At 42.1% G+C, this 14,351-nt stretch overlaps 2 protein-coding genes across 2 annotated transcripts in view; one reads left to right on the top strand and one right to left on the bottom strand.

The window, feature by feature from the left end:
* The window catches only part of cd81a (CD81 molecule a), a 47,129-nt gene extending 34,963 nt beyond the window's left edge, over positions 1 to 12,166 (top strand). The window contains exons 4-8 of the mRNA XM_078289695.1: positions 1,679 to 1,753; positions 2,073 to 2,192; positions 3,609 to 3,707; positions 5,000 to 5,083; positions 9,490 to 12,166. Coding sequence (XP_078145821.1) covers positions 1,679 to 1,753; positions 2,073 to 2,192; positions 3,609 to 3,707; positions 5,000 to 5,083; positions 9,490 to 9,552 — 441 coding nt within the window. The 3' untranslated portion in view covers positions 9,553 to 12,166. The remainder of the gene's footprint in view (positions 1 to 1,678; positions 1,754 to 2,072; positions 2,193 to 3,608; positions 3,708 to 4,999; positions 5,084 to 9,489) is intronic.
* The window catches only part of tssc4 (tumor suppressing subtransferable candidate 4), a 96,052-nt gene that overhangs the window by 6,576 nt on the left and 75,125 nt on the right, over positions 1 to 14,351 (bottom strand). The gene's annotated exons all lie outside the window — the stretch shown is intronic.

Genomic DNA, 14,351 nt, shown 5'->3' with positions numbered 1-14,351 from the left:
CATCCCTGGAACCGTGCTCAGTCTCCTGGAAATTGGCATTCAATGTTTGGGAGGCAACCTCTGCCTCCTCCTGCTCTGTCCCCATCTCATAAAACTGACTGCAGGAGGCTGTGGTGGACAGAACACCATCATCACGCTTGAGGGTAAGGGAGTGCCTAGAAGGACCATTGGGGCTGTTACAGTCTTGTCTGGCTGGAGTTTAAGGAGCATAGCTTTAATCTGAGCAGATCTAGACAACAAGGTATCTACTTTGGGAGGTGTCCAGTGTCCACTCTCTTAGCCTTTTTCCTTGGAGTGCCCCTGTCTCAGCCGAAAGGTGTCTGGGGCCAGGTGTAGCAGCTGCTGCAACACCAGAACCCTGATTGCCGTGTATAAAGCCCAGGTAACATAGCGATGGTACGTACCTGAGCCAGGGCTAATGCACTGCTAGTGCTGGCAGCTGTAGCAATCGACAGCCTAGTTTTTGCAGAGAACCGGCAAAAACACCACTCTGGTGGGAGACAGAAAATTGGGTAGAAAGTTGGCAAGTTGCAGCCTTGGGAGGACAAAACCCATAGGTACAACTTTTTGGTCACAAGGCTTCTAACATGAAGAGCTTCCAGCTAGTGTCAATAGTTTTTGTCTAATTCTGACCTGTAATCGCAAATTTCTGCGGGAAGACAGAAGGGACAAACTTCAGGATGACAGAGCCAGTTATATAGGGGGCTGATAATGCTAATGGTATAAACACTTGACCTGTTTGTTCAACAATAGGCCTTTTTAATTTCCTTTGGAGTTTGGAAATAATGTAGCCTCAGCTTACATAATAATATTCTTATTTTGTTCTTTATGGTTACAGCCTCCATTCTGCTTCAATATGTGTGTGAGTCAAGTTGTTTGTCTGGATAATGCTTTGATTAGAAGTGTGTGTTTTTTCTTTTTTTGGGGTGGGGGGGGCCTAACGAACATCGATATTTGATCGTTAACTTGAATGCAAATCGATCAAAAGAATTTTGGAAAATGTGCATCCTTAATATCCAGTGTTAAGTACTGCCTCTGGTGGTCAGGAAGAATTAAATGGAACCTCATCATTCCCTCAACCAGTCAAATAACACCTCATCTTGTCTTCAACCAGTCAAATTAAACCTCATCTTGTCCTCAAACCAGTTGAAAAATTAATTTTGTGTTCACATTAGTCAGGGACACAAAAAGATTAATTTCAAGATTAATGTGAAATCTCTAAACACAGTCACCTTAGTCAGGATTGAAACTTTCAGAAGCCTTTTAAAATCATTTTTCATTTTTAGGTTTTTCTATTGTTTTATGCATTTATTGATAATGGCAATGTGATGTATTTGTAAATGCTAATTATTATGATGTGATTACATTGTATAGGTCTGTGTATTTAGAATGTTGTAATGTAGGCTGTCATTGGTTGTATTATTGACTGCCATGTGTAGCCTATTTCTGCTAATGAGTAATAGGATGTGATTGACCAATTTTAGGCCTTAACATAATATATACTCCATGATATGCCTGACAAAGGTCCTTGACCAAAATATTACAGAGTGTAAAAATCACAGTTAGAATGATTTGGATCAACTATGTGTTGGCTGCTCAGAAAGGTTTGGTTTATGGCTGTACTTATGTATCACATCATAGAAAACTTGTTGATTGAGGTTTCTGTTCTCTCCTGCAGTTCTTTGCTTGCCTGGTCATCTTGTTCGCCTGTGAGGTCGCAGCTGGCATCTGGGGCTTCATGCACAAAGATACTGTAGGATACACACACACACACACACACACACACACATATACACTTAGGCCTGGAATTTTGAACCCAACTCAACCAAACGCAAATAATGTGTATTCCAGAACCTGAGACCAAAAGCACATTTTCTGAAATGAAGGCCCTAAAAAGTATTAAAATGTCTTAAATACATTTAAATACAAATAATTTTTAAATGCTATTTCTGATAAAGTTCATCCATGTGTTTTAAGGCAAGCATGACCCGAACTAATGTAACTAAGTGAGGAGTTGAGGGTAAGCTCATAGACTCTGCCAGTGCTTTACAGCAGCTTTGTTCCTGTGCCAGGTGTCGAAGGAGATGATCAACTTCTATGACTCTATGTACGACAAAGCCCTGACAGATGCTGTGATCGACAAGGACAATAAGCAGGCCGCCGCCTCCGCGCTCAGGGTTTTCCACGAGACGGTATGAACAAAAACTATGAAAATATTCAATTTTGTAATGTTATGTGTTCTTCAGCTTGTCCCTGTGGAAGCCATTGTTGTAAACTAGTCCACTAGACCCGTTTGAATCCAAAACAGGTCACCTATGTGATTCATGTAGATTAGGTGAGGTTTTTCAAAAAGTGAGTTAATCTTTCTAAAGGCAGGACTTTAAGGAAAAAAAGAAATGTGAGTGTACTTGCTGACAAAGCAACTCTCTGTGTGTGTGTGTGTGTGTGTGTGTGTGTGTGTGTGTGTGTGTGTGTGTGTGTGTGTGTGTGTGAACAAATTGACTTAAATATCAGGGATGTAAACGGGTACTTTGAGCCATCAAGTCACTCTAAGGAATATTCCCACATTACGTGAAGGCAGCATATAGCCTCATTCAGGGGTAGTCATAGTGTGGGATATGAAGAGAAAAACAAACATGCAGAAGAAATGAACACTTGTTTCTTGATTTTGACTGTTGAATCGGGTTTCCCCTGTCATGAAACGCCAGTACCATTTGTGAACAACCCCCCTGCTTTCACCCGGTCCCATATGTTTCAATACAGCGATTTCTCCCGACCAGGTCTGTTCAGCTCCAATCAGATGATCATTACATTCCTGGTAGCAATGATAGTCACTACAGAATGAATGATGGAGAAACACAAAAATAATATGGAGAGACAGAATGAGAGACAATGGGAAGAAAGAATGAGTGTGTGTGTGTGTGTGTCTGCCTCTACTTGACACCTTAAAAATCAAACACAGGTTGAACTGTCCTGCTCTGCTGACTAAATGGCTCCTTTCAAGTGAATGATGGCTAAAATTCACAATAAAAATTGAATATATGAAAAACTTAATGATTGATGGCTTAGAAGACAAATAGCAACTTGCTCTGCCACAAGCTGGATTTGTTAATGTATGTCCATGTAGCATCACAACTGTAGGAGTGGATAGGGTAATAAAATCTGTGTGAAATAATAACAATATAAAAATATGAGCAATAGTAGTAGTAGCCTACTGTGCTCGCCTTCAGCAAGCACACTAATATGTAGGTGTTGGCAGAACCGTCTATTACTAAGAACCATTGTGGAAGTCTTGTTTTTGAATGTGTTTACATTCACATTGAGTGTGTTAATCCCTCCAAGATGGACATCAAGATAATTTCTAGAGTTGTAGGTTTCCAGTGATGTGTGTTAACATACTATTACGAAAAAGTAGCGGTCAATTTGTTATTGGCAAGACCTCAATCAACAGCACATGTCTTAAAATCTGCCTGTAAATTAAGGCTTAATCATGAACTAATGCATAACCAACATCGCAACCCAGATTAATCAATACATTTATTCTGAACCATTATTTAACTGAGAGAGAGAGAGAGATGTATTGCATCATATGTGTGTTTGTGTTTCAGTTGGACTGCTGTGGTAAAGGTCATGTGACCTCTGTCCTGACCGCCATCACAGACACATTTGGCATGACCAGCCTCTGCCCCAAATCTGGATCTATGACTGTAAGTTAGATCATCCATCTCAAACTTTCATCACAAGTTTCCACTCCCAACAGCTTGGCCATACAGTGATGCAGTGTTCACATTGCAATCTACTATAAAGCCACACCTGAGAGTGTATCACTCAGCATCACTGGATGTCATTTGAAACAGCAAATTGCCTTCTCACTGATCAAAATCACCTTGGTGATTTTGATAAACAAGCGGTTACAAAACTTGATGAGCACTGATTCAGTAAAAACATTTGTGTGTAATTGTTCATTTTCCACATTTCATTTCAAAATAGGTTATGTTTTACAGAAATTATTCAATATGATTCCCGTTGTAAATTAATAGGAGGCCAAGCAAGGAATCAGAATAGTTCAGCCAAACCAAAATTTGGCACTGCAATTTTTTCACTTTTTCAAGTTCTTGCTTTTTCCCTATTTTAACTTTGTTGGAAAACGAGACAAGAAGAGTAGGTGGACAAAAATAGATGGCTTCATTCATTTTTCTAGACAACATCTGGTCTGTCGTCACCACCGCAGTAGAAAGCAAGGAAGGAAAAGGAAACCACCCGCAGACACCAATTTGCGTCTGCAGGTGGTAGGCGGTACTATCACCACCTCTGGCAGTTTCCTGTTCCGTTGACAACAATGAACATCCACAATGTAAATGCAGCGTAACTGATAAGTTATGGTGTGGAGCTTTACAGGCACAGGAATCGACCACCAATCTAATGCAGGAGCAGTAACAATTTTTTGATTGCAAAGTATTTGACGCTGCCAAAGGTGAAATACCTGCCTTGATATCACTGATTGAGATGTGCAACACAGTGGAAAGTTTCAGCCCATAGGGAGGAGTGCAATAACAATTTTCTGCCCCTAACGGTGAATGCAGGACTTAATTCAGAAAATGTTGAAATTAAGTGCAGGATTAATGCAATTTGCTATGTAGAAGCCATGTAACCGTTTTTACAGCCCAAACAATGTGATTTGGTGCTATAATTTAAGCAAAGCCTGTATTCACTGTGCCAGGCATTCATTTTAAGGCTGTTGTGGTTTCTAGTATTCATAGAATGTGATTTGTGTTGTTTTTTTAATGATTTTTTTCAGACCCAACACTTCAATTCATTTTTATTATTTATTTATTATTATTATTTTATTATTTTAATGTCCTGTTTTCCTTCTTTTCTCTCATTTCTTTTCTTTTGGGTGTTTCTATTCATGTGTATCACTGTAGACAGTAGAAGACTTGGTCAGCAGTCATTAGGTGAAGCAGATATAAAATGTGGCTTTGGTTGTTTCCCTGTACAGAACTGCCACAACAGGATCGAGGACCTGTTCTCAGATAAGATTTACATTATCGGTATTGCTGCTCTGGTGGTCGCGGTTATCATGGTGAGTATATGGAGCTGGTCAGTCATACACACATTATACATCAAGGGTGTCAAAGGAATATTTCTGCATTCAGTATCTCAGAAAAGGAACCATGTATGCGGGACATTATGTTGTCATGGTAGCGTCTGTCTGTGTGTAGACAGATTCTTGGTAACAAAATGGGCTCTATTTTCGTAATGGCGGGGCTATGCACCGGTGAACTGGCATTTTTGTCGGCCGCAATTTTTTTTTTCCTCACCTGCATCTGATTGATATTACACCATGAACTTGACTGCGCCTAAGTGGGAGGAGAGGCACGGTAGAGGGGGTGTGTCAGTAACGATCAAGCAGTGCAGTGTAATTTTTGTGTCAAGAATTATGGTTGATGATTTGCGCAGCACAAAGCGCAAGTGCGTTCTGTGCTATTTTTGTGACTTTAACAAGCAATGTGCTGCTGTACAGTAGATCTACAAACAATCAACATAGACTTTGACTGTCAGAGATGAGAATTCCCATGTTACGCTGATGAATGTGCAGCTGCGCCACAGTTGATGATTGTGCACAACTTCACCATTGAATACCACCACTTTCGATTGGGCTACAGACTCCAGTGAAGTCTCTGCTGAAAGTTAGATGTCTTCTTGTAAATAAAAGTTACAGCAATTTCAGAGTGAAATGTCCATGACATTTTAGCCTAATTTCCCTAAAAGTCAACATGATATTCCAATGTTTACAAGAGCTTTCGTCATAATTAAGTTCCCAATATAAGAACCGAACCAAAACAGAGACCAAAATAAGGATAGATGTGGCACCGAAATCAAAATGACCCCCAACCACCATTGCTACATAAAAATGTAGAGGATGTACTGAAAGTATGGCCAAATTATTGAATAGAATGCATACAATATAGCCGACATTCAAGTTTAATTGGTGGAGCAATGGATGGTTTGATAACAGGAGCACCATATAAATAGAAAAGATATACAGTATATCCATACAATAATAAACGCTAGCAACGCATTTCAATGCGTTTCAACCTCAATGAAGGTGTCATTAATGTTACCAGTAAAGGCTAATTTATAGTTCTGCGTCAAAGAGTCGCCATACCTGTGCTGTAGGTGTCTGTGGTGCTGGCATAGCCCGCAGAGGCTACCGCCGTAGCTTACATGCACCTCCCCAAAAATGTAACTGCATGTCACCATAGCTACGGTGGTGCGAGCATTTGTAGTTCTGCGTTGATGATTCTGCTTGTAGACCACCAAAACGCTCGATGGTGTCATGCTTTGTTAGCATATAAGTAATAACAACAGAAGTAGTAGTGTTTACATTTTCTCAAATCCATGATCTGGCATATTTATCGCCACAAATTCAGTGACATATGATCTTCATAATCTAGGGATGAGGTTCACACAGGCTTCACCCTCTAACCGGGCTCTAATGCTTAGGGGGCGAAGCCCGATTACTTCACTCCCTGCCGTGACACTAACATGATGACAAAATGCCGTGCCCTTGGCCTGAATTAACTGTAAACACCATGCAACAGGTCAGCCAGAGACCCAGACACATCCAACAGATAAAATCTGATGGACAGGGCGTCGACCATGACACCGCTGTACAGATCTCCTCCACACCAATCCCACTGAACAGGGCTGTAGACGCTGCTACACTGCGTGTAGAATGCACACAAACAGCCCTGGGGGGATCCTTGCCCGCCAACACATAAGCCTGTGATATACCATCACAGAGCCAGTGGGCGAGTCTCTGTTTTGCCAGCCACTCCGCATAGCACACAAACAACTGTTGTGTTCGCCTCAATGTGGCTGTGCGTTCCACATAACATGTCAACCCATGCACAGTGCAACCTCTCCTCTCTCTCCTCTCTATGAGGAGGAGGATAGAATGCAGCCAGGTGAATCGTCCTTGACCTAAATGAACTATTAATGTTCTTAGGCGTAAAGGACAAATTCTGTCTCAGCGCCACTCAGGCACTACACTCGTGATTAGCAATTAGGGTTAGGGTTGTGTGCAGACAATCCTGCAGACATCACTCTGTCCCTCTCAGGAACCAAACCTTGACAGGCTGTCCCAGACTGGGCATTGCACCTATCGCGCCGTTCAGCTGTGACAGAGGACCCGAAAAACTGAGGAACTGTCCAGGGTGGAGCTGCCAACAATTGAGTCATCTCTGTGTACCATGGTGCCGCTGTGTCGTCTGGGGCTACCAGGATGACAGACAGCCTCTCCTGTTGCACCCTCACCAACAGGGGAGGAATGAGACGGAGAGAAGGGAAAGCGTAGAGCAGCTTTCTTAGCCATGGCGTGTGTCCGACCGCGTCCACCCCCAGGGGCAGAGCGTCTCGGGGAAACAGAGAGAACCACAGCGGACAGTGAGTGTTTTGCCTTGTGGCAAAAAGATACACTTCCGCTCTCCCAAATAGGGTCCAAATCCGATCCGCAATATCGGGATATAACCTCCATTCATCTGCTAGGGGCCCGCCCCTCGACTTGAGGTCGGCCACCATGTTCTCCAGGCCGAGAATGTACAACGCCCTGAGAGAACAGAGGTTCTCTGTGGCCCACTGCCACAGGCTCTCTGCGGCTTTCAACAGAGGTGCGGATCGAACACCGCCCTGTCTGTTGATGTAAGCCACCATAGTCCGATTGTCGGCCCTCACCAGCACATCTTTGCCCTGTAACAGGGGTGCAAAGTGTTGCAGGACCAACAACACCGCTGTCAGCTCCAGTATGTTGATGTGACGGTTTTCCCCTGAAGGCCACACACCACCTAACGACCTCGCCAGGCGGGTCCCCCCCCCCCACCCTCTCTGGGAGGCATCTGTGAACACTGATATATATAGGAGGCTACTTTCCCTAACGGTGTTCCTACCGCCAGTATCTGGGGGACTTCCCAATAGTCCAAGTCCTCGTCGGGGGGATGGTCACCAGGTGTCGTTTGTGATGTCATAGATCCAAACGCAGCCTGGCAAACCACCTCTGCAGGTGTCTCATGTGCAGCAATGAAACCACAGGGTGAGCCGCTGACATGAGACCCAAGAGACACGTGACAGTGAGAAACATCACCGTTTCGCTCAGTTTCACCCACCGAACCACCTCCACAACAGCCGCCTGTCTGGGTTCTGACAGAGTTGAGCTGCACTCCGGCTGGGGTGCGCTCTTCTTCCAGTTGATCGCAAAGCCTAACTATCTAATATTGTCCAATCCACTAAAGTATGCAAACAACATTGAAGGGAATTTCCCCCCCCGGAACCTTCCACACTTTAAGTGGGGATTGTGAAGATGGCCACATCCTCTATAGATGTCAGGGACTGGCTGCTGGATGAAGGGGCTGTATATCTGTGGCCATTCTGCACCTCCCACACAAGGACATCAGTTTCCTCTTGGAAGAAGCTTTTGTGGCGTAACCGCTCTCTACCATGGCACAAAGCGCAACTGCTTTTAAAGAGAAAGAAAAGAGGTGATTTGATTGGTCATGAAGCCAGGCCCACCACACCTAGTGATGATGTATTCCTCCTAATCCTATCCCGTTTACAACTGTGTCTGGTAATTTCATTGCCAGAGGTTCGCAGTGCAGCACCAAAAATCAGTTGGCATGGCCTATGGACTTGCACTGTGCGCCTTTGACTTCACTTTGCGCCTGGTGTCATTGATTCACGAAAATAGAGCCCAATAACCCGAGAACAATACATGATAGAAACTTCATACTTACACCACAGGTTCCCTATAGAGAAGATGGTCTGATTATATTTTGGAGCACCTTGCTGCTTTAATTTGTATATTAATGAGGAAACCTGACTCTTAAAACTACTATAACTCCTTAATGCTTTACATAATGCTTAATGCTTTAGTTCATATAAATACCACCCATGTGTTGTGTGAAGACATAGAAGTATGTTGACATAGAAATACTTCATTGTGGCAGCATAGTCTACCTTCTGTCCAATATATTTGGATTTAATGTATTTTAATTGTATTTTATTTTATTTATATTGTATTATATATTTCGTTCTAATCGCTACTCTATGCTACTAATGTTCTGCTGACCGACTGCCACAAATTGGGTCATACTTTTTATACGGCATACGGTCTTGGCATACATGCAATCTTTTTTTGTTTTTGTTTTGTTTTTTTGATTGGGCAGGTGAAACAGTGATCAGTCAATCAACAGATGACCTATTTAAAATGCTTATCGGCCGATTGTGATTGGTGGGCAATCTGTCGGTGCATCCCTCGCTATCTGTATTATCTTGGGCAGGAGCTCCTACTGTCTTCATGTGTTTTTTCTCAATGAATATGAACTACATTTTTAGTATCCCAGTGGTACCAAATGGTGCATTTGAAAGAAAGATTTACAGTTTGAGGACAGGAATATCTAAGTACCAGTTCTCTGTTTGTGTTCATCCTCCCAGATCTTTGAGATGATCTTCAGCATGGTGTTGTGCTGTGGGATTCGCAACAGCCCAGTCTACTAAAGCTATGGGCGACCAACACTCACCATTGATGGAAGGACAACCTCCCTCTCTGTCTCTGTCTCTCTTTGTATCTCTCTCTCTCTCTCTCTCTCTCGCTCTCTCTCTCACACACACACACAATCTCTCTCTCCTGTTTTATAACCAGTAAATTTCACACATACTTGCTTGCTGGATTTAATCAATTCTTTGAGAAGACAACGTAAATCATCCTCCATGGAGCTTTATGCTTCCTTGCTGAAGACCATACACTTTTATTCTTCTCAGTTTTATGGATGTTTTTTCACTGTTTTATGTATAAACTGTATATAAATATATATATTAACAGTGCTTTATGACTGCCTGAGCATGGATGTTATATTAGATCCCTCCTATATTTTTCCTGCACTCTCTGCTTGTTTGCCTTGCTGTAGACTGAACTAGATACTGGTTTATATGACCAGCACCACACTACTCTAGCTAGTATCACTAATGTTAGTCTTAGCCATGCCAGAGAGGTGAACACACACACACACACACACACACACACACACACACACACATGCACACACACTTTCCTGTCCTACAGACCATCCCATAGGTACAAATCCACATCCTTGAGTAATGTCTGCAGGAATTGACTGATGAGGGAAGCGTCTAAATGCATCATTTGAGTTGGAATCAAAGTGATGTGATTTCTGCCATTTTGGCTCCATGGGTTATTTTGTTGATTTGTCTTTGGCTGTTCTTTCTTTAGATTGCTTGTCCTGTTGATTAACTGTCAAGTTAATCTGTGTTGTAGAGTCGACCTGTTCAATGCTATAATCAGCTCCCCCAAATGAAAATATTTAATGGCAGATATTGCACGCACCATGTGTTCACACTGTGAGCAACTTGACTGATGTGTTGCTCTATTCTGACAGACTGTGGGTGGTGTGAGAGGCTCAGATTGTATATACTGTATGTAGTGGTCTTGTGCAGCTACAATCATGGAACTCATGTATTTTTGCTGCTTTGGTGTTCCATTTCATAATATTATATTGTCCTGATGAGCAAACATAGCTTGCTAGCAAGCACTAATTAGATAGCGTTAATTGAAAATATACAGAAAAAAAAATAAAAAATTCAAAATAAAAGTTGTAGAGAACTGGGAAGCTTTTATTGGCTTTAATCAAATTCTCATCCATTTTACACTTGCCAGGTGAAACTATTGTTCATTAAACTAAATTGGGAAATGGCTCAGCTGAGCTTCCCTGGCTTAGGGAAGGCTGAGTTCCCCTGGTTGCTCAGATCTGTAGGAAATTAATGGACTTCTGGTGACTTGATTGTGTTGCTCACAGTTTGAACACATGGCTAGACTCCAACATGTAGTAAATGTAACAGTAGAAAGAGCCTTGGTTTGGTGTTCTGAATCTAGGTTGCTTTTCCCTGTCTTGTCCTGTCTTGTCTGGTGTGATCTGGTTTTGACCACCTCCTGTTTTAGAGCCTACTAACTTTCCTCTTGGTCACCATTCATATAACCAAATTTCCAACCAGTGGTTTGCACTGAGCTTTTTGTCCTCCTGCTCACGTTGCTTGCCATGTAATGCTCCACTCTTGTGGGTACAATACCGTGGCTGGCTTGGCTTGTGGAAATAGACAGTGTGTGAGTGTGTGTGTGCATGAATGTGTTTGCTCATGCTGTATGTTTGTTACGTCTTGTCTGATTACAGTGGCAATATTTTTTACCAGCAGAGGGCAGTGGAGTCACACTCATCAGCTTGTGTGTTGACTGCATGTCAACCTCAACACCCTGCTGAGGTCCAGCCCATCATACAACACACACTAGGCAACCCTACATGCTGATTTCTTTTTATTCCATCATATAGGCTTGATAGGAGTTCTGGTCTGAGGTCTGTTCCTAATGCAACTTTACTGACACCACTGACCAACTAATGCATAATGGCACTCTAACGATAAAGTTTGTCTATTACACACACACACGTACGTCTTCACACATCTTACACAAACACACACACACTTACACACACCATATCATCTTGTGTAACCCTACATATTATTATGGCTTTTGTCAGCCAACTAAAACATTGTCTTGTTAATGTGTTATACCTATACTGAGAAACAGAAAAAGTGTCTTGTAATATGTACAGCTCTGTAGTATTCTACTAATGAAAACCATGAAGGCTGTGGAAAGACAATGTATGCCTTTTGCCTTTTTATTGTGATATCTTTGTCTGGTACGTTGTCAGAGGTGTCTTGACAGAAAGGGTGGCAGATTTTGTGGCAGTACCACCTGAGAGAAGGTAAAATCTGATTAAATGTGTAGTGGCACTACACCACATTGCCTAATTCCAGCCTCCTCCCCCCACCCCCTGTTAATTAGTAAAAAATGATCTGCAAAGCATCTCAAACAATCTTATTTCATTGTATGCCCTTGACCCAGTATACAGCACAGATCAGGTTAAACCCAGTGATGAGAGAGACATGTTTCTCTGACAGTATTACTGCCCATGTTGCTGCCTTTCAACATGGTGACTAACACTCGGGAGTCCACTGCCACAATATCAACCCTTTCTACTCTTGTAGACTTTGGTTTGCCCAAATATTAAGGGATTAAATGTATTTTACAAATAATGAATCAAGTGCTCTTGTCTTTCTTTCTGTGAAACCGAAGAAAAAAAAGAAAGAATCCTAATAGTATATTTCTGGACAGGAAATGTGCAAAGTTTGTTAGATATAGCGTTGTGATTTACAAGTGATGACACCTCAAATGGATTGCTTTTACTGCACACTTGCTGCACTACAGCATCAAGACCAGGAGATCCCTGGAGATGCGTCTCCCGGTAACTGAAAGGACAAATCGGAACTCCTTTACTGCAGTACGAATAAGTGTTGGATACACAGTGGGGGATGTAAACAATAGCTATGCAATTTCTACTGTAATATGTCATACTGATTGCCACTTATATAATTTAAACAGTCAATCAAGCCTTATGTTTGAATAATTTATATTATATATAGATGCTCACTGAAATGCCTCTCTATACCTATCTCCCCATCTCAAGCCTGGTTTCCTTCCTTTTTCCACTGAATGTCGTCAAGGCCAAGGTATTGTTACTGATGGGAAATCTCCACACAGGAAATGATGAATCCAAATTTAAGAGTAAAATCCCAAACTGTCTCCTGAACAGCAGTGAGTGAAAATTCTATCCAGATGAAGCTGGACTCACCAATCTTAGATCTTTTGCCTCTCTCGTCCCTTTGATATAAAGCAGGGGTGCCCAAACTGTGGCCCGTGGGCCAAAATGGCCCGCCAAGACATTTGATTTGGCCTGCCAGAGGTGTATAAACACGTTAGTGGAATTATTGAATTGAATTTGAAGTGAACACACACTGGGCCTGTAAGCCCCCCCCCCCCCCCCCCCCCTCTCTATGGACTTAGCTGGTTAAATATATGTTTAAAAACATACACATCTTTAGTTTGGCCAACTTACAATAATTTGGTAACTGGTTACAGTTGCTTTTTCAAGCTCAGGCAGCTTTATTATATTATTATTATTATTATTATTATTATTTAGTTTTTTGTTTTGTTTTTTTAGAGTGAATGTGTTTTTTTTAACAAATAGGGTACAGTACATAGTCAGTTGTATATACATAATCAGTCAAACATTTTTCAAACAATAAACACAAGAGCTTGTTTGAGACATTGGGAGAACTGTTGTATAGAGGTCATTGAGAAAAGAATATTGATAAAAAAATTATATGAAAGTTTGCATTTTAAAATGATCATAACATGCTTCTATATTTTGGCCTGCGGCTCACTGGTGAGATTACATTTTGGCCCGCAGAGCCGAAAACTTTGGGCACCCCTGGTATAAAGCATCACCGCACAGGATTTCTGGGTATTAAATTTCAAAATTTTCAAACAGTTGCCCTTGCTGCCATGTGGAGGCACCAATGTGTGAAGTTGCCTAGTGTAGCTTTAAGAGGAACACATTAAAACCTGATCCCCTCACTCTTCCACTGTTGTTTCTCTCCATCAATGCTCCAAACCAGGGATGGCGACCATGGTCCATGGAGGATGAATATTCTGCAGGTTTTCATTCCAACCAAACACTACAATGGCTGGTTTCACTAGGCACCGCACCTTCAACCAGAGAGCAGGAACTAACCGCTGAAATTAGATGCTGTACTGTTTGGTTGGAATGAAAACCTGCAGTCTTGGCCCTCCACACGGTTGACCATCCCTGATCTACGCAAACAGTATCTAACCACCCTGCCTTCTGTCTCTGTCTCTCATGACCTACCTTGTCTTTTTATAACCATGGACAATAGGATCCAGATGAGGTTTTAAAATGCCTCTGGTTCTAGGAATGCCTTTGAAGCTGCACACCCTGGAAACCATTCCTTGGTGAATACACTGACAATGCAAACGCATATCAAGTGACTTGATGATCACTGAGGATCCAATGAGAAAATATGCACACATATGCACAAACACCAACACTCATGCAGTCTTACTATTTGTGAGTGTTTTGGCCAGTAGATTTGTGTGTGCCTAGCATCTCACCCCCTTTCCCCCTCTCCCTGTCTGTCTGATGGTAATCTATGTGTCTATATTTATGCATGCCAGTCTGTTTGTCTGATTTGTATGCTGTCAGCTTCTGTCGATAGTTTTGGGCGAGGTCCTCCTCTGAAAACCAACACCGCCTCTCTCCAAAAAGAAAACCATCTCTGCTCCGTCAGCAGCAAGCAAACAAAGTATAAAATAGAAATATCATTAATAGAAAGGACTTCATCTAAACACCATGGGAGCTGAATGC

The sequence above is a fragment of the Centroberyx gerrardi genome, chromosome 1 (genome assembly GCF_048128805.1).
Source record: "Centroberyx gerrardi isolate f3 chromosome 1, fCenGer3.hap1.cur.20231027, whole genome shotgun sequence".
Lineage (NCBI taxonomy): Eukaryota > Metazoa > Chordata > Actinopteri > Beryciformes > Berycidae > Centroberyx > Centroberyx gerrardi.
The sequence above is the reverse complement of the archived record's forward strand: the minus strand, read 5'-3'. Positions and strand labels throughout refer to the sequence as shown.